Source organism: Platichthys flesus, chromosome 13 (assembly GCF_949316205.1).
Source record: "Platichthys flesus chromosome 13, fPlaFle2.1, whole genome shotgun sequence".
Taxonomy (NCBI): domain Eukaryota; kingdom Metazoa; phylum Chordata; class Actinopteri; order Pleuronectiformes; family Pleuronectidae; genus Platichthys; species Platichthys flesus.
The window spans coordinates 10,631,598-10,652,662 of record NC_084957.1 but is presented as its reverse complement, the minus strand read 5'-3'; the positions used below and the strand labels follow the sequence as shown (position 1 = coordinate 10,652,662).

The following is a 21,065-nucleotide window of genomic DNA, read 5'->3' as shown; positions in this document are numbered from 1 at the left end:
CATCTCCATACTAGTGCCATACAAAGTACTGTGTGTTCTTCCCAAACAATTAAAATGTCATTAAGTGCTCTTTGGCAACCTTCATGTGAACAGTGATGCTCTTTTGGGGAGCAGCAACTACCTTCATGGTATCCTATGCTCCATCCATGTTGTCTTGGAACTTATTGGTAATTTTCTGTTGTGTGTCTGGAATCCCACCTTTATGGAAAGTGGACATATATCTACACCCTTACATTACATTAAAAGACGGTATTCAAGTCATAGTTCAGCCTGTTCAGCTTTGTGTGTTGTTTATCTCTTATCACATTTATATTAGGTTAAGATGAGTCTAGTGGGTATTAGTCATAGTTGTCTCTTTGAGGTTTCTGAAAAATAAAAGGTCCATACCTCTGCCCTGACAAAGTAAATCAAATCTTGAATAATAATATTTGGAATCACATGTTATCCAAGTTTGATATTTTATTCAAATGCAACTGACACTCTTGAATTTTTAGTATTCCACTGATGGGAAGGTAGCTGTGCCTCTGCTTTACTTTGTTGTTGTCCCACGTATGAACAATTTTGATCTATAATATTATCTTGACTTTATTAGAACACGATGAAGATGTCATAGTGGAAGAACTGTTCTAAAATATATTCAGTGTTTGGTTTAAAATACATCAAGCAATAAACCTGGTCATTATTCAGACAACATGACAATACAAATTATATTTTTTCTGTGAGCAGTCTGCTGGTAATATTTAAATCTAGTGGTCTGCCACAAGAAAAAAGTGAGAATAAGATGCATCAAAGACATGAAAGTAGTAACACCTTCCTTTCCACTCCAAAGTAAGTGCTTGAACCTGATGATGGAGATGATGGAATTTAGTGATAGTCACTGATATTCCTCAATTTCAGCAAATCTCTCAGCTGTCTCTAGAATTAAACACTATTCAGAAAAAGTGGCAGATGCACAGTAGTACAAAATCAACTATCAACCAAAAGATGAACTCCCTCCTGTCCGATCAGTGTATCTCAACATGGTTACTAATCATGTGTATAGACATGACATGTTCTCTGCAGCTGTGTAACCAATGTGTTGTCAGACTGCAGACTGCAAAGAGTCCTGTCAGCGTACATTAGCATTGCTCCAGAGCAGGCCAGGGTGGGGGGTGGGGGGTCGAGGTTATATTTGGGACAGGATGGGTGACAGAAGGGCTGATGCTGGCCCTCAGTGAACCTTCTATCCCCCTGAAAAGCACTTCAGACACAACAAGAACTACTGAAGCACAAAATTACCCTCTTGACTTTCTCTTGAAAATAAGGTTGAGGAAGCCGGTCAGCCATGCTGCGAGTGGTCAACAGAAAGATGTGGCGAGAGGAAGAAAAACAGAGGGAGCAAATAGAAACCATCAGAAAATGTAGAGTTATTGAGCTGTTTTTAATCTTTATTTCTATCGAGCAATCTCTTGTGTATAATTTCAGATATAGCATAGGCTGGACCAGATTCTTTGTTGTTAAATTCCTATCCCTCAATATGTTGAAGGATATAGGAAATAGGTTACACAGACATGTCTCTTTTTATGTAAAATAATTGTACTCCACGGATTAAGCTTCGAAAAAATTGTTGGACTAGGCAGGGACAGTATGAGAGAAGTAGATCAAACACGATTCAGCAGAGCAAATAACTGTTTTCTTTGTAATGCACACATTCCTATTCCCTCTTTCAACCCCAGGTCTATATTACCCACAGTGCATCTCAACCACCAACACTGCTGTTCAATTCTTATGTTACAAGTGGTCGATGTAGGCCTGAGCTAGCCTTGGGTAGAGACGTCTTTCTAACGCCACAGAGATCTTTACTTTTGCTTCAGTTTCAACCTACGCTGACTTAATTGACATCACTAAATACAACTAAATGTGTCTCTGCACTTGTGAAAACCGTAACCTGAAACAAAGTTTTCTGTCTATCTGTTTGTACACTCATCCAACTTTCTTGATAGGAAAATCACAGTAACGTTATGAAGAAATATCTCCAAATTTGTCAGGATTTAGTACATTAATACAAAATGCATCAGACACACCCATTGTTAAATTTCTTCATAGTCTTAATTACATGTATCATTATAAGTCAGATATGATGTTAATGGGATTATGTGGTGTGACCAAGCTGAATGGACTACATTGCAGAATCAGGACTTTGGAGTTTCCATCATGCAGATCTTGTAATTATAAGAATGAGATCTATAACTATTCGATTTTCGAGACGAGCAGCATCTTGTGGTAGTGTAAAGAATCTATGAAACAGTCAATTTAAAAATGACATGACATTCCTTTTCCTGTCATGTTTTTTTTTTACTTTCCGGCCACATTTAGTGAATGAATATGATTATGCCTTGGAGTCTTTGTTTTAAAAAAGGAAATAGAGAAAATCTGGTTTGCTTGTTTTTTCATTAATGTTTGTATTCACACATGTTAGATTTACGATCATTTAAGTCATGGATCAGGAAATTTAGAGCAACAAGGTCCAGCTAAGACAGACTCAGAGGCTCAGAGGCTGAAGCATCCTCGGCGTGTTTCTGGCATCTGAATTTCATATGGACCCAAGTCGTCTGCCCACCAGCTGTCTGTTGCCATGGCAACTTTTTTGGCGCTACACATTTTGGTTTCTGGCTTGTATCATAACCAAACGACACTTCTGCTCCCGCTGTGCCCTTTCAGTCTTACTGTGCCTGTGTGAGGGTATGTGTGTGTATGTGTGTGTGTGTGTGTGTGTGTGTGCTGCATTGATTTGGGGCTTACAGTCGGAGTCTCTGCCCAGAGAGAGAGAGAGTGCTTTCAGCTTCAGTCTTTCTAATCAGGTAATACGCACTTTTTACTTCGCTGTGAGAGATTTGTCTGTTTCTATGATGTAGATCCACAGATGTGATGCATCGTCTGTACAGATGCACGTTTGTGCTTTTGGTTTATTCTGTTGTTGAAGCCAATAAAAGGCAAGTGGCGATGTCAGAACTGCTTAGACCGGATTTGTTTTCATCACTGCCTGCTCGCTGTGTGGATGTGACAAGGTCACTTTTACAGTGCCATTGCTTTGTAATTGTGCATGTCTAGGGATTTGTTTGAGAGAGTTAACAAAGCACAATATCTGGTTGAAGGCGGTGCCCTAAAGTCACTTTATGTGCGTGTCTGAAAAAGATTATACTGTACTTTTAGAAAAATCCTATTATATTTACCTTTCTAATAATGTCAATAGTTTTCTTTCAAGAATGAATTCTGTCAGGGTGGCGAAACCTTTCATTGTTAAAGACCCCAGTCCTCCACATCTGAAACTGGTTAGCAGTGTTATGTTATCCGTTTGATTATTTCAGCTTCACTTCCTCGGTTCTGTGCTAATATTTAGAACAGCCTCTGTGTGTTTTGCTCTGTACAAGAGACGTGTCTTCGATGCTGAAATGGTCAGAAAATCTTAAAACTCATGTTTGAACTCTCCTCTCATCAGATCGAGTGAGCTAGTAGGATGTTTCAGGAAACATTTAGTGACTGTTACATAAAGCTGAGAATGTACCTTCTTCACACACCATCACTCACTTTGGAGGTGTTTTCTCACTCATAAAATGGAACCAGTCACAAATCCACAGGTCTCAGCTTTACTTTCTTTTTTTAGTCGTTTGGTGCTACATGCACTGATTGTGTTCCACAGTATCATCGATGTTCCAGAACATGAAGAAAAGGTTTAGCCTGAAAGCAGTAAATAAGCCGAACACATTCACTGCACTTTGCTACTGAAAATAGAAAATGGCTGCTTTGAGTTGGTGAGTGGGATGCATGTGTTAAGTGTTTTGGGAAGAAGTGTGTATATAAGTGTGTGTAATTGCATGTGTGTGTATGCCTTGTTGAGAGCTTGCTTTTGTTGATGTGTGGGTGATTGTGGACAGATACATTTCCTGAAACAGGCAGCAGTAAAAGCATCACTGACGCCAAATCCCACATAACCACTGTCAGTATGCAAATGAACGCAGGTTTGATTAGCGCTGTGCAGCACGCCTTATATCTGGACAACACTCAAACTGGGTCTTAGATTTAATGCTGGTGTTAATGGTCGGTCATGGTTGGGGGATAGAGCGGTCATCCTCCAAACAGAAGGTTGGCAGCTTGAATCCCTGCCTATGCAGAATTGTCCTGGTGCAAGATGCTTAATCCCTATTGACCCCTCATAGTTGAATGCACATATTGTAAGTAGCTTTGGACAAAAGCCTCAACTAATTGACATGTACTGTATTGTAATTGAGGCAGAGAGATGTAAGAGACAGATACAGATGTTGGACACTATCTCTTTTGTTTAAATGTTGGGGTTAAAAGGCGCCTTTTATTAAAATGCATGTGTACATAATTACCACAGATGTACTTCTATCTTTAAGAGTCACTTACTGTTTGCTTGTGGGTCTCAGCTTGGCCACATTCTTCTCCCTATTTTAACACCTGCTGCCCACAAGTGTCAGACTGTGTTGACGGCCTCTCTCTAAATATTGACATGTGTGAAATACATGTGAAAGGTTTAAACGCGACATTACTTCAATTTCCTGCAAAAGATTAAAATCAACATTGCATTTTATTTATCTGCAAACTTTAAGTTTTTTTCTTTGACCACATTAGCTAATTGATTTGTTGAAATCGTTTAGCTTCTCCTAATTGCAGGAAAAGGATAAGCAGCGGAAAATTGGAAATGCAAATAGAAAGAAAATTGTTCTTTTCAATGCCCGATTAAAATCCGTATTAATACAATGTGTAAATCCAGTTTCTCCAATCCAATTTACTTCTCTTTTTAAACAGCATTAAGAAAGGTATCTTTTTCATTACTTATTTGTGAGCTATTTTAGGTATTTCGAATGATGTAGTAACTGTTTTTGCTCATTGAATATTCAATAATTTTGATATGTACTTTAGTCCATTTACTTGTAGAATAATATATAAATGTATTTTTTAACATGTATTTCGTAATATTATTGTCAACATATCATTTTCTTGACACTTTGTTCTCTATAAAATGTCCCAAAAAGCAGAATCAGTAGTACACAGCAAATGTATTTTTAGTCTTTGAACTGCTGCTGATTGGATATTACTGTAAAAATGTAAGGTCCCTCATTTTTCTGAATCCAACATTCGAAGAAACATTAAATCCTTGCAAATAAAATATCTTTTACCTCTACTAGGGGAAAATAGTGAGAAATGACCAAATGTTATAAAAAGAAATGTCTTTATCACAAACTGTGGGTCAGTCAGTCTGCAAGGATGATGGGTTTCCATGGTGACAGCCCTCAACAGCAGCTTGAGCGTTCTGGCAGTTATAATCACAATTTCAGCTCCTGTCTGGCTTTCTATTCCGGCTCTGAGTGACATGATTAAAAAAATGCAGTGTTGTGAAATTGATGGAATCTTTTTCAAGCCAGTTTGAACCAAACTTAATACCTCAAAGGAGTTACTTGTTAGATATTGCTGTTACTTCCTCCGACTTATACGTAAAACATCACTGTGGCACATAAATCCTTTAAGTTTTTTTTTTTTTAAGGTGTTCAGATTTTCTCCTTTTTTAAACTTTTGGATTGGAAGTCACTAGTCTGCCATCTGCCCTGCAGAAATAGGGCTTTAAATGCAACGATGGTGAACGCTCTATCTGTCTTCCAAAACTTTTACACTTTTCCAGCTTCTAGTGCATTATTATTTATTGGAACTTTAAAATTGACTTCTCTCCGTGTGTGTGTGTGTGTGTGTGTGTGTGTTTGCGTTCGTGCCTGCCTGTCTGTCTGTCTCTCTGTGTTCGTGTGCATGTCTCTGCCAGAGCAAGTGTCGGCAAGGATTGTGCAAGAAGTGACAGCAGAAGCTGTGGCAGTACTGAAGGGAGAACAGGAGACCCAAAGGCTGCCATCAGGTAAGACACACACACAGACACACAGACACACACACACACACACACACAGAGCCCATTGCAGTATTTGATTTATATGTCGATACTCTCTACTTCTGTTTGCAGTTGAAGACACCACCAATTTGCCTCCCTCTCCTCCCCCCTCACCTGCTGCAGAGCCCTTTGGCCCTCTGGAACAAGGTAGGGCCAATGTGTTTATAGGAGTACGTCTCTAATGGAGGAGTTTCCTTCCTTCACATAACTGTAACTTCTAGAGGTTTGCGATCGCCAACACATTGGGGTACAGATGTGGGTTGGCCCTGTTTATGCTCTTCAGCTCGTCTCAGGACATGCCCCATCTCTAAGGGACATACCACACATTGATAACCTCTACAATAAACATGAACATATGAGATTAACCAAAACATTCAAACATCCATTAATTCTGAAATCCTGCTTCCTCTTCCTCATCGTAAACCTGGGACAGATACATGTTGTATCTTCATTGTCATCACGATTTATCTAAAAAAGAAAAGAAGGGCTCACATACATGTCCACCCTGTTATGTAAAGTCTTTATTTCCCATTCTCTTCTTCCGTTTCCATTTTCTAACCTCCATACCTTGCTGTCTTCCCACACACTAATATGACAGCCAATTTCGGTAACCCTCCAACTTCTCCTTGTCTGTCTTTTTCATTTGGATGATGTTTTAAAGTTTTGCTCTTCTAATTATAGTGTTGTATTGTCATCGTCCACTCACAGTCTTCTATTTATGTGTTTGGCTGTAGCTTTAAAAATATATATACCTTACTTGCAGAGTTAACCATTTTCTGGCTAATAGGCTACTGAAGTCTATTGTAACAATAGTAAGGCGGGAAGCACTCTGTTGAATTGCAGTATATAATCACTGAATCGCCTTAATGATAGTTGGTCTTAGCTAGTTAGCCTAACCAGGCCAACTAGCACATAGGTAAGCATCACGTCAACTAGCCTTACGTCATTATGACTGCAACGCTCTGAATCTCAAAAAGTACCTCGTCATATAACTCAACAGAATGTGTCTTCTGTATCTTATTTATCACCGCGATGCAGTTTGTCTCTTTATTGACTTCCAAATTTAAGCTTTGTTACAGTTTTTGTGAAGCTACCTGCAAGGTATAGTCGTACATTGTACCAAAAGTTAGGTCAGCTGTTTGTTTGGGCTTTGTGTTTTAATGTCTGCTTAGTCTTGGCAGGAACGTTATGAGGAGAATCTTTAGGCAGGCCAGCCATGCATTAAATATAAATAGCCTGTTCTGTCATTTGTACTGTATGAGAAGTAACAAATCCTAGATAAAAGGTTAAATCATGCAGGGGATGGTGAAACTGTGTTCTTGACCAGATGGAGTGATATAGAGGTTCAGTTAGTGGTGTGTTGTTCTATCTATAGACACGGTACAGGACAAGTAATGAAAGGCTTGGTCATGGTCAGGCCTGAGAGGTGGTGTTCTGTTAAAGATGACCTTCTGAGATATGCCATGCTTTTACTGTGTCCAGCTGGATCCAGAGTTTTTTTATACGTAGATGTTTGTTTGTGTTCTAGCAAAGGTAAAACATGTGTTACTTATTTGGTTACTACAAATATATAGTATAAGAACAGTTTTTTAATAACCTTTTGTGCAGATTTCGCGTTAGTGCGATTTACTCAATTTGTTGGTCTAAGAGTATGGCTGGTCCCTGAAGCTTGGTCATCTTTGAGTTGCTTGTCATCGTGTCCTTGTCAGTGTCCTGTGTGTGTTCTGTTTCTCTCTTGCTCTCACTCATACCTTCTCTGCTCCTTGCATTCCCCTATCTGGTGACTCTCTGTTTTTGTTGCCTTTTTTAAAATTTGTTATTTTTATCTCCTCAAGCTTTATCTCCCTCTTTACTGCCAAAAAATGTCCAACTTAAAATGTCACTTAAAGATTTATCAAGGAGAGAATTTGTTATTTGTTTTGACTCTAGCTAAATAAAAAGACCACAGCTATAGCTTAGGAGCTAAATCCAAATGTAACAAGTACACATATATATATATATATACTTGTGCCTTTGTTAGGAAAATATATTTCCACCAAAGCATTTTCCCTTAATGATCTATCAGAGATGCCATAAATCTTAGATTTTTGTAAATAAAAAAAAATAAAAAATTGTCATTGTAAACTTTATGAATAAATAATGATTTACTAATAAATATGCAAAAGCTTATATGATAAATCACCTTTAAAGTGGACATTCTTTGGCGTGTTCTCGTCGTCTTCTACTTTTGTTTTTTCTTTTATCCTCCTCTTCACTCTCTCTCTTTCAGTCTGTGTCCAGATTTCCCTCCAGTTCTTCTCCTTGTGTCTGTCTTGTTTGTAGATGTAGGGGATGAGGAGGAGGCGGGCCCTCTCCGCTGCTTCCAAAATTCTCGGGAGAGGTGCAAGTTCCTCGCCCCCTCCATCTCAGTTTCCGTGCCCGAGGACGACCCCTACCACTCCGACGAGGAGTACTATGATCACCCATTGTTCAGCCCAGAGTGGACGCACTCAGGCGCTCGCCCCACAGGGCAGGCTGTGGCCTTTAGACAGATTGAAGGTGAACCACGCATGGTTCCTTTTGCCATTTCCCCCCCTCCATCTCTGCTCTCTTTCTTTCTCCCTTTTCTCTTTTAAACACAGATTTCCTCTTCTTCTTCTTCTGTGATTTGATCTCCTCCCTCCATTTCTCCTTCGTGCCGTCCTTCCGTCTCTCCGTCCGTCAGTTTGTCTCTTCGTCGGTCTTTGTGTGTTTGTGTCCTTGTGATGTTTGTCCGCTCAAAATCTGAGCTCTTTCATGTTTTTTGTCATGTTTAGTTTTATTTTATGATTTATTTCACCCAAAGCTGTTGCTACCTGTGGTCACCATGCTGATGAGTCAAACACATGACATTGAGGTCTCTAAAGTAGGACAATCTTTTATTGTGATACTCTCAATGGACCTAAGACACTTCACCTTTGCTTTCAGACCACACAGTGCACAGGGTTAACTTTTCTGACTTGATTAAAGGGCCAGGTGGCTTTAATACAAATGTCACTTTGCACAAATTTCTCTACCAGTCATCTACCACAGTTCTGTTTAAGTTCATTCCTATTACCCCTCATTCATTTAATTACCCTGCGTCTCGTCAGACCCTCTATACTCATCTTAAACTACTCTGGCACTGTGGCAACAAGGAAGATTTTCAGCTCCACATACTCACCAGCTCATAAACTAACATATAGTCTTTTGTATAATAATTGTTGGCCCAAAGATGTAGGCAGAACTCCTCAGTGTATTTTCAATTAGGCTACACAATGACAAAACTTGGCCATCTGTCAGTTCAAGCCCCTAAATGCATTGTTATACTAATAAATACGTTGCTTGGACACTTCATCACAATCGATAATATCCTCATTATTACCTCTGTCATTTCCCAATGCCTACACAGAGAGAAGCTGACTCACGAGCAGCTGTTCTTATATAGACCAGCATTAGCATAAATCTAAATGACTATATAAATTCCTATATTCATCATATTAAATATTTGTACACAAAACACATTCCAAAGAGTTGTCGAGAGTAAACCATTGCCTGTGAAACTGAATAATGCATAAAACTGTTAATGCACACTGATTCTAGATCGACACTTTCTCTCCAAGCCCCCCCAAACCTTTTCATCATTGCTGACAAAATCATCTCGCTGAAATATTTATTTTGACCAACATCTACATATGTCATACCCATCAACATTTTATTCTCAAGAGTAAAGCAGCACAGTTAAAATCTAGTCCATTCTATGTCAGGAATTTGAGTCACACTGGACCTTAGCTCTTAATAGTTGCATATTCTGAAAACCCAGAGATTTGAGAAGTGCTTTTGCAATAGTTTATTTATGTTTCCATTATTTATAAACAACCCAAGCCAACAATGAGTTTGGTCAATTTGGATTGAAGACTTGACTAGTGGAAGAGATGGAGAGAGGATTGTTATATTTTTCTTAATCATACAGTAAATAAAGAAGATAATGTACTTCCTAAATAAATAAAAAATGTCATTCACTTTTGAACTTACCTTAAATGTATGCAGTATATATAAATGGATTCCTTTCACAAGGGTTACACTAAGCCCCCCCAAAAGAAACATACAAGCATATACAGAATTAAAAACCAAACACACTGTATGTGTAATGTACTGTACCTATATGTGTGAACAGGCAAGCACTTAGTCATCTTTTCCAAAAGCCGAAAGTGTCTCGTCATAAGTTGTGTTCTCACATAACCCAAGTCTGTGTTGCCTGTAGTCTTAATGTGTCCCCCTCTCACCCTGTTTTTGATAAGAAGAGACCATGGAGGCTCTTACAGCTGAATACGAGGAGGAGGTTGAAGCGGAGGAGGATGAGGAGGAGGAGGAGGAGGAGAGTGCAGAGGCAGCAGAGTCCGAAGCAGCTCTTGATGAGCAGCAATGGAGTGGGGACGAACCCGAGCTGGACAGCCTCCTAGCTGAGCCCTTAGAGCAGGCAGAGGCCATAGACGAGGCTCAGGACGTAGACCTGGAGCCATCCGAAGCTATTAGTGCTCCTGCAGAAAGCTCTATGGACAGAGAGGAGGAGGAAGCAGAGGGTGAGGAGAGCCCTGAGGAAGGTGTGTCCTGCCCTCTGCACTCCCTGCCTGCATGTTACAGCATTGTCCACTGTTTAAGAGCACCAGATATGTCTAAGGGAACTCATAAGCTTATAACATGGGCATTATAATTCAGGTGGAATGGCAAGTGATCCTCTCTGTGCTCTGCTGTGGCTGCAAGGCAACACAGGCTTGTTGGTGAAAAGAGTCACATTATATTTAACTTAGCCTGGTTTTACCGTGTGTAATCCTTTCGCTTGCATTTTTTTTATTCTTGCTGTGATCTTGGGGACGGGCATTTCATATTGGTGTGATAAACTGCTACAAGCTATAAGCCTACATGTTTTTCATTCTATCCAGACATGGCTTGGTGCTAGTATGCCGGTGCTATGCTCTTTTTCTAACCATCGACATGGATCACTCACATTGATATCATAATTCTGTGTAGAGAATTTGCAGGGTAATTTGTGTTGGCTGTCTCAGGTTCATTGTGTTACATTTGTTCTCATCAAATGTGTTACTTTATTTTGTTTTTGTCACTGTTAGCTGGTGGAAGCATGCAGCATTTATCTGTCATCTCCATCAAGGCGCTTCTGTATTTGTGCTGATATTGTTTCAAATATACAATGACATTTGAAAGCCATAATTAAGACCTTAAATTAATTTGATGTTCACAAATAATTTTTACCACCGATGCATTTTATACGGAGAAGGTAAAATATATTTAATTGCACTTTAAAGAATGACAGAATTTTTTTATTTTTGTTTATGATGTTTTGAAGAGTCACATGGATTTCCATCCTATCTGACATCGCTTGTTTCCCATAAATCAGCATCAATTTCTCCTCATGCCGGTTCCGTCACATACCATGCCATATTCTCATCCATCTGTGAATTGGTGGACCTCCATTAACTCGCCGTACTTCTTCAGTGATGGCCGTATCATTGTGCTGTAAGTTTCTGAGGACGGCTTTGCCTGTTTCTGTAATAATTGCTATTTCAGTCCCTGCCTTAATATTAATCCCACTCGCAGCATGCCAAAGCAAGTCATTTATGTGTTGATTAAAACAGCCAACTTACAGATGTCTTTTCAGCTTTGAAGATGGACTCTGACCAGCAGGGCAGTGGGTCCATGAGCCCAGATAGTATTGGATCAGAGAAGCGCCCGGAGGAGTTTTTTGAGCCCCAGGTCCAAGGATTCTTTGCTGGGGAACGAGTTGTACCAGAGAGCCCCACAATGGATATGCCGTCCTTTGTACCTCAAACCCAAGCCAAAGAATCTGCCAAACCGCTCACACTTCAGCCTACATATGGTGAGCCAATCACAGTGTCGGAGAAGCAGCCGTCAGTGGAGGTGGTGGAGTTCAGCAGCATTGCTGCGCCTTCTGATTTCTGTTCAATGGGAATCAAAGTTCAAGGAGAAGACACAACAAGAGACGCAAGCGACAGATCTGGAATGTCAGCATATTTTGAAACATCCGCCACAGAGGCTGACAAGGCTCCCCAAAGTAAGGGTGAAGGTTATTACGAACTGAGCAGAGCTGGCGAAGAGAAGAGTCCAATTGATTCCAGGTCTCAGGAGATAAGTTACACTACCCTGAGTGGAGCCCAGAATCAATCTGAAAGTAAAACAAGTACGACAGAAAATACTGGAGTGTTTGCAGTTCCTGACAGGAATAATGAATGCAGGCTTTCCCCAGGTAAACTGGCCTTGGAACAGAGGAGTTATTCACTTAACATCACCATTGGAGCAATTGATCACAGTGGCCAAGGCAAACCCAAGCACTTCTCCCCACTGGCCACAGATATAATGTCATTCACTAGTGGAAGTCTAGATGAATCAGCAGAATACCTCCCAGTTACTACACCCTCTGTGGAGAAGCCTCCATCCTTGCCTCCCCTGATTCTGGAGACTGCAGCCTCCATCACCTCAGATTGCTCATCTCCTCCAAGGACCAGTGAACTAGATTCAAAAGCTAGCCCTGAACCAGAGTTGCCTGAATCACCCGAGCTCCACAAGAATACTTATAAAAATGGCACAGTGATGGCACAAGATTTGCCTGAGATGCTGGACCTGGCTGGTACCCGTTCAAGACTAGCATCCGAGAACAATGACCCAGAAATAATCAGAAGAAAGTCAATTCAAGCTGATGTCTCTGCCTTCGCTGATGACCCACTGGCTAGCCTAATTTCAGGGGAACAAAGTCCTGGTCCCATAAGAAGTGACAGCCAGCTTGAGGAGTTGGGTTATTGTGTATTCAGTGAATATTCAGGGCCAATGCCATCCCCTGCAGATGTGTTTAGCCCTACAAACACTCCTGCACAGGTCTTCACCCCCTCTGTTCTGCAGGAGAAAGTGGCTGAACAGGCAAGGAGGCTTGCAGTCAGAGACTCGTCTTTGGAGGAAAGCACCCAGCAATTAGCAGCTGCTGAGGTCACTGAGGAGAAAGATCAGAAGCAGTTCGATAGAAAGGTTTCCACTGACGAAAAAGACAAGCAGATTGCTGATGGTCAGTTGACTAAATCTGTAAGTGAGCAGAAGAAACTGTCTCCTCTGCCCAGTGAGTCTTTTGTGACCCCAACAGTCACAGTGACTCTAGAAGAAGGTGGGAGGTCAGTGAGTGAGACTGAACGACAGGCCAGTGGCGAAGGCACAGCATCAGAAACCGAGATCGCTGACTACGAGAGACAGATCCGCAAATTGGAGATGGAGGACAGACCTCTAAGCATGGAGGAGGAACGGGAACTGCAGGAGCTTCGGGAGAAAGTGAAGCTGGTCCATCAGGAGGCATATGAGGAAGTGGATGCCGAAGATGTGTACCAGTTGACCGGCGTGGCCAAGGACCGAATTGCCAGACCTGTCAAAACTTCACCTGCGTCATCTGTGGAGAGCAACATTGAAGATGACAAGCTGCTCTCTCCTGTGCTCTCACCCTCCAAGCTCAAACAACGAGAGGTTTATGGCTCCCCTAAAAGATCAGTGTCCCCAGTAACAAAAGAGGAGAAGGCTAATGAAGAATTAGAGAGAAAAGTAAAAGAAGACCACGAGAGGGAAGAAGCTGAAAAGAAAATGAAAGAAGAGGCAGAGAAGAAAGCAAGAGAAGAGACAGAAAGGATAGAGAAAGAAGAGAGGGAAAAAGAAGAGGCAGAGAAGAAAGCGAGAGAAGAGAAGGAAAGGAGAGAGAAAGAAGAGAGTGAGAAAAAAGAGGCAGAGCGGATATTGAGTGAAGAAAAAGAAAGGAAGGAGAAAGAACAAAAAGAGCTGGAGGCAAAAGAGAAATTAGAGAAAGAGAAGAAAGAGGAGAGAGAGAGGAAAGAGAAAGAAGACATGGAGATCCAAGAACGACTAGAGAGAGAAAAAATTGAGCGAGAGGAGAGAGAAAGGAAAGATCTAGAAGAAAAAGAAAGAATTGAGAAAGAAGTGAGGGAAAAGGAAGCGAGAGAAAAAAAAGAGAAGGAACTAAAAGAGAAGGAAGAGAAAGAGAAGATTGAAAGGGAACTGAAATTGAAGGAAGAGAGGGCGAAAGCAGATGAGATGGACAAAAAGGTTGTAGACAAACCTTTGGAGATAGCAGCACAACCAGGTGAAAAAGCAGATGTGAAGGAACAGGGAGGAGAGGAGGACATGTTGGAGAAACCAGGGGCAGCAGCTGGAGCAGCTGTGACGAAGGAAATCTCTGAGACTCGTGCTGCCATTGAATCAGTGGTGACAGTTGAAGACGATTTCATCACTGTAGTCCAGACCATTGATGAAGCGGAGGAGGCGGGACATAGCGTTCGTTTCTCGGCTCCACCTGAGGCCGAAACCTGTGTCGCTGCCCAGAAAGATCAAGAGGAGGAAGAGGAGGAGGATGAAGAGGAGGAATCTATGGAGTTGGCCCAAGAAGCTGAAATGGAGGCTGCCAGTTTAGAGGAGGTGGCTGATGTTCCTGAGACCTCTGCCTCCCTCGAAAAGGAGGCAGAAACCATCGAGACAGAAGGACAGACAGAGAGCTATGACAGAGATGAGACCACAATGGATGACTCCATCCTGGACAGCTCCTGGGTTGACACTCAAGGTGAGACCCCTTGGTGGTCTTTGCCTGACTATAGATTGTCTTCCCTTTCCTTTCGTGCATCTACTTCTTTAATATAAAAGACATTTAATATTGTTAAATAGTGTCCTGTTTTATTGCAGATGATGATAAGAGCATGGCAACAGAGCAGATCGAGTCCTTGTCCAAGGGGCCCAGCCCAGTGAAGACAACTGGTGTGGTCCCAAGCAAACACTCACAACAGAAGAAGCAAGAGAAACAGGAGAAGCCACTCAAACCGAAGGCCAAAGGAGGGCGCCCTAGAGGCAGAATCTCCACACCAGAGCGCAAACCTGTCCGCAAGGAACCTGTCTGCATCCCAAGAGAGGAGGTCAAGAAGAAAAAAGGTTCTTGTTATTTTGTTTTCCATCGGATTTTCTGTTATATCTCAATAGCTCATGGATCAGGGCTCTTTAGCTCCATATTTTACTGTTGTTTAGCATCTGTTTCTCTCTCTGCTTCATGTTGTGTCTCTGTCGATGGCCTTGTTTTATCTGAACCTGTAGCTGTGATAAGGAAGACTGAGCTGACCAAAAAAATGGAGACTCACATTCAATCCCCGTCCAAGAGGACTTTGATGAAACCATCAGTACGCGAGACCCGCCCCACCCACCACTCCTGCCCCAGAAGGAGACACACAGGTGACACAATCCCTTTGTCTGTCGCACTGGTTCTTTCTGCGCCGCAGGACAGTCACCACAAGACCACTTTTCATTATTTTTTACCTCCACTGTCACCTTCATTTTGTTTTTTTGGCATTTGTTTTGTTTTAATTGTTGAAGCAGTTTGTTTTTGTCTTTCCATTGAAATAAACATTTACTGTCATACTTGTTTCTTTGACTTCATTCATCTTTTTGGGTTTGTTTTGTGTTGTTTTTCTCTTTCTCTCTTCTCATTTATATGATTCCAAATGTTTAATGCTTTCTTTGATAATCATGGACCTGGTAGATGAGGTCTTTTTTTTCAAACCCTACACAACCTCTCTGACTTCTCTGGTCATGCACATCCACTCCACCACTTTAACCAGTTTCCCAGGCAACTAGTAACAAACGTCTTTATTATATAAGGTCCTGGTGCTGTGAAGATTCTGCTCTGTACCAGAGGCGGTTTGCTCTTCATTTTCCCCTGGTGGACAAAATTCTGTGTCAGGGATGATGAAAGCTCACTATGCTGCTGCTGCACGGCCCCAACTAGATTATTTTAAAGGTTGCATTACATAACCCAATATCCCCATTCTGTGTGATGTCTTGCCAAGTCTTTTCAGAACAGTGCTCTCAAGGGGGCAGCAACATGCTCCCATAGAACATTATATTTGACATGTAGCTTACACTGCCAAATTTTGGATTACAAAGTTGGACGTCTATATTATTCGATTTCCTTTAATGGGTATGCATGTCCTAGATTATGTCAGTTTCCCTGAAATCCTGTTTCTCTCTCTGTCCCTCAGAAGCCCGACCAGACGGCCGTCAGCCTCTCAGTGTTGCAAGACAGTCTCATGACAGAGCATCAGTAAGTAAATCACACCAGCCCAACAATGGCTCAACCTCTGGCACCAGAAACCTCCAGAGAAACACCATTTAGAATCGTTACTTGCCGAGAGCCTGAACTCCAGTTGGGTTTTTGTCAGAGCAAATAAATAAACATCGGTCAAGACAAATTAACCTTGAAGATCAAACCTCTAACCTGTGAGAGCCTCTCCATGGAAATGAGAAGAATGCCTTTGGAATACAGTGCAGGGATACAAGTGAGCAGCATCTCTTTTTCATTAGCAGCTCTGATGTCTCCGTCACCAGGAAACTGCAATTCCCAACATTCATTTTCTTGGTATCTCTCATCGTTTCTGGTGCGATTGATTTCAAACCATTAATTCCTGGTCCCCATATGGAACTGCAAACACTCCATCTTGCCTTGTGCATTTTTACTGTAAACACTGAAACACTTCGCACCACAATAATTAGGCAAAATAATTATATCTCAAATTAAGATTCATTAAGAGGCTGTTGTGTATTGTTCTCATGTGACTTCCAGCAACCTAATTGTCTATTCAAATAAACACATTACATAAAGTCTGATTCAGAATCACTGCACGAAAAACTGTCTTTTCCCGTATGAGCAATTTTTCGTCTAAGTTCATGAAAAAATATTTTTCTACTTTAAATTTGTATTCAATGTTGCCATTGTTGCCTGGTTTAATGGCTTTTTGCAAAAGTAGATGAGACAGATCCATTTAGAGTGTTGTTGTTTTTTTGTGAGTGGGTGTTGAATCACCCTGTGACATTTCTCCGGCGACATGTGGTCGTGATTCCATTTTGCTCCTCTCCATGGTAATGACACTTGCTGTGTCTTAAATGTCATGTCATTACAGAGTATTGTGTCACCCTGAGCCCACATACACTGTATTTCACAACAGATTTGCACTCTCTTCACAGTCTTTAAATAAATCCGTTACTATGCAGTGCAACTTGAAATCTTGCATGGACACTGTATTTGTTTGACATTTAAATGGAAGAACATGCTTCTGTTATTAAAATGGTGTGTTCACAATGTTTTTTGAACAAACACATAATATCTGATGCTTATATCTTAATTCTTATCTTTTGATACATCAGATATTTTACATTGATAGCGCAGAAGAAGCACTGTGTTATTTTAACAGTGCATTTTGGAGCCCTGCTGCTTGCCCGTTAGGCTCCATTGTTGCATCATCTCAAGTGTCATGCCCATCGTTTGCCCCTAACAAAGATCCCCACCTCCATATCCACAGTGACTACCTTATTAGACAGACCTCGTCCATCCTCAGCAGAGCCTCAGGGCTCCACAGTATTACACTGACTCATAGCCAAGGTAGGCGGATGTATGCCAGTTTATGCCTGGGAAAAACAAAAACATTTTTTTTTTTTTTCAAATCTCTTTCTTTTTTATATATTCTGCATCTAAACCCGTTGTTTCACCTCCTCTTAAAATATATCACAGCCACACTTGCCTAAGGATCTCCTTCTTGTCTCTGGTGTGTGTCTCAACAGGATGGTGGATCACGGAGCCCAGACAAGAAGTCTCTGCCGCGGCACACATCCATTCTGAGTCGCCGTGGGTACCATGACCAGGAGGAGAGTTCCACCTCCATCACCAGCTCCGGCTCAACGGCTCCACGCAGACCCACATGTAGGCTCCAGCTCCTCCAATCCACTCACTGTACAAAGTATCAGTGTTCAGGTGGCATCAGGCAGCACTGAACCAACTTCCAACATCAGTCAAAATATCACTGATTCAACCAATATTTCACCAAATGTTCACTTGAATGTTGATATTAAGACATTTAGTTTATTATGTAGTGCTGTAGTGACAAGCAACATCATCTTGTCAGATAAAATTTTTATTATTTTAACAAGTCCGAGCTTTAGTTGTCCAATTATAGATTTAACTATTTGATATTCTGCTCATAAATCTTTTTCCTGTTTCATTACTTGCCGTATTGTTTTTCATTCATTCTGTATATGTCAGATAAGCTTCTTTTCCTTATTCATTTCGTTCTCTTCATCATCTGTTCAACAGCATTTCAAACAATTTTTTATTCGTTTTATCAAAATATAACCTGCTCTATTACAGATCCAAATGTGTGCATGTGCAATTTAAATGCTAGCAAGATAAAAAATATACAGTCCTTTCTACTTTGTTCTTGGAGCAAACTTCATCCCTCTCCTTTCTTGCTTTCTTTAGCGTTTCGCACTGAGATGAGGGCAGAGCACAGGACAGGACGAGCCCCCAGTATGACAGGTAGAAGGGATTTTCTCTACCAGATAATATTCACACTGGATTATTATATTGGGTTGAATTAGATTCTACAGGTCTTCTTAATCAACTGGTACATGGATGTGGGTAATAGATTTTGATGTGGTGATAACTGCATATTTCTCTCTACAAAACAAGTCCATCTCTAAGCCTCTTACGTCTCCCAACCAGTTGCAGAATCAATGCGCTCACGTTCAGCTCGCAGTGGCCACTCCACTCCCCGCACCCCGGGGTCCACAGCCATCACCCCAGGGACCCCTCCCAGCTACTCGTCATCATCGAGGACCCCTGGAACCCCTCGCTCCCTCAGCTTGATTTCCCAGGAGAGGAAGGTGGCAGTAGTCAGCACCCCACCCAAGTCACCCGCAACCACACCCAAGCAGCTTCGCATCATCAACCAGCCACTGCCTGACTTCAAGAACATCAAGTCCAAGATTGGCTCCACAGAGAATATCAAGTACCAGCCCAAAGGAGGACAGGTGACGCTTCACTCCCACACCCAAACACCTGTAGCTTCTTCTTACATGTTTGTCTTTCATCTTTGCAATGTTGCTTGTGTTTCTGCCTTTACTATGTGTCTGTTATTTCATGAGTTCATAGAAAAATGCCTTCATTGAGATGTTTATTTATGTTAGTACAGGAAATATGTAGATAGAGCGCAGTCAGCCTCCTCTCAGGTTTTTAGTCTCCTACCGAACTGGTCCCATGATTCTGTCCTTGAACCACAGTGCAACTTAGGGTTCAACACCAATAAGAAGAAATGGGCAAACACAACACCCTGCAATGTCTTAATGTATAAAAACAAAAAATAAGACCAACAGTAGCATTTTGAATACCAAATGTATTTAAGTGTGTTTAACACCATCTGCCTTTTTCTTCTGCTTTGACAGGCCTCCTTCTCTCCGACCTGTTTCACACTTGCTGTCTTTTGTGTCTTTTACCTTCTGCTCTCCACTGTTAGCCCGACAGTTATCCTGCTGACTCACCTGAGTGAAAGACTCATGAGTTTAGAAATAATGGTGGAAGAAAAGAATATTGGTTCTTACAGCTATTTAATACAGAATGTGCTAAAATTTAAACAAAGAGAACAAGGATATGGCACAACTTTTCTTAACTTACAATGCATTTAATGTTAAGTTTCCCCAGGTTTTGAAGGTGTAAGACTTATTGAAGCCCTAATTTAAGTAATGATGTTGACAACTGACTCCCAACTCTGCCGTTCCCTGAAAGTTTAGCTGCTTTCATTTTTGACCAGTAGTGAACCTCCCAGTGTTTGACCTAAATTCAACTAAAGGGAAGCTATTTGCAGCAAGTGAGGTCACACATACTAAGTTGAAGTACTTCCTGTCCTCTGCATAAGATGCGAGCCAAAAGAAGGCTGTCCTTAGAGATAGGAAAACAAGATGAACCAAGCCAATGCAAAAGTTTGACTAAATATCAGGCTTTACTCAAGTAAAATTGTACTTTTATTATTTCTTAAAATGCTCTTTAACTGTACATTCTCAGGTTCCAAATTTAAAGAAACAGAAAAGTGACCTGACATTGACCTCGCATTGCATTTCAAATTTGGAATCTGCATTTGTTCCTAAAGTTTTTCTCCCCTTGTCTGTGAACTGAAGCCATCACTGCAACCTACAGGAACCTGCGTTTCAAATCAAGTTTCCCTTTGCTGCTCAGAATCTGCATTAACAGGCTGTTTGGGAGAGTATATCCCACAGTTTGACAAGCATCTCTCAAGCATTAGTCTGAAACACAAAGTCAGAGCTAAAAACAACAAGCACGGTAATGAAAACAGTGATGTGTCTGTAGCCATCAGCTCTTACAAGCCTCTGCTGATGACCTGATTAGGAGTCTGAGCATTTGGCTGACATCTTTATGACTTGCCAAGTGTCTGCGTTCTGCTCTGTGCAGCCAGCAGGAATAGGGAGGGATCATGCTCCCAATGCCTCCCTGTCAGCTGCAGGAGAAATGGCCAGAGTGGAGTTTCTGTGCATGTTTGCATGTCTGTGTGCGCAAGCATGCATGCTGCAGGGTCATAATCAGTGCTAATGCAGAAAATTACGATTTTTGTTCCTGTTATGGAAATATCTGTGTGGTAAAGCTGTGTAGAGGGTAAGACAGATGACGACCCGCAGAAGGAATCACATTTTTTGGGGGGTGGGGGATTTTATCCACTGAGAATATGTGATACGTGACAGTGTAGACAACCCACTGCTGCCCATCAGATGCTACAGGATTTTGGATGTGGTTGGTCCATGGTTGGGTAGAGTTTTGGTCCTGTGTCTCCCAGCAGTTTTAATACTAGCTTCAGTATTGAGTATGTTTATTTATCCTTATACCTCCATGGTAGCAGTGACAGGATATTGCAATGTTTCCATTTGATCAAGTGAGGACAGTGATGATCCTCAAATTAACAAGATCCAGTCTTCCACTCCTCAGTATGTTTCACTCTGTCTTGACAGCTGTGTTTTTGCAAACTGCAGTGTGAGATGCATAAACAATAACTGCTAAAAGATTCTGACACTCACTGAGTTTGAAAATCGAGAATATAAAGACGCAGGGGTTGCCAACCCATTCCTGTTTCATGTGTCCCCTGGGACTGAACTATCCTTCAGCCGCACATTGCTGTATCATGCAACAAGCTCCAGGGAAAAACAAGAAATGTTTGTTGTGAGCACATTTCCCATC

At 41.3% G+C, this 21,065-nt stretch overlaps 1 protein-coding gene across 7 annotated transcripts in view; it reads left to right on the top strand.

Moving 5' to 3' along the window:
* The window catches only part of map2 (microtubule-associated protein 2), a 49,798-nt gene that overhangs the window by 19,562 nt on the left and 9,171 nt on the right, over nucleotides 1–21,065 (top strand). For 2 of the 7 annotated variants that reach the window (XM_062402629.1, XM_062402627.1), the window contains exons 4-14: nucleotides 5,816–5,905; nucleotides 6,008–6,082; nucleotides 8,258–8,473; nucleotides 10,234–10,536; nucleotides 11,610–14,573; nucleotides 14,693–14,935; nucleotides 15,095–15,229; nucleotides 16,036–16,097; nucleotides 17,612–17,750; nucleotides 18,306–18,362; nucleotides 18,549–18,856. In XM_062402629.1, the coding sequence (XP_062258613.1) occupies nucleotides 5,816–5,905; nucleotides 6,008–6,082; nucleotides 8,258–8,473; nucleotides 10,234–10,536; nucleotides 11,610–14,573; nucleotides 14,693–14,935; nucleotides 15,095–15,229; nucleotides 16,036–16,097; nucleotides 17,612–17,750; nucleotides 18,306–18,362; nucleotides 18,549–18,856 (4,592 nt within the window). Of the gene's footprint in view, nucleotides 1–2,709; nucleotides 2,841–5,815; nucleotides 5,906–6,007; nucleotides 6,083–8,257; nucleotides 8,474–10,233; nucleotides 10,537–11,609; nucleotides 14,574–14,692; nucleotides 14,936–15,094; nucleotides 15,230–16,035; nucleotides 16,098–17,611; nucleotides 17,751–18,305; nucleotides 18,363–18,548; nucleotides 18,857–21,065 lie in introns of those variants that run through there. The other 5 variants (XM_062402628.1, XM_062402630.1, XM_062402631.1 and 2 more) reach the window with 5 other exon arrangements.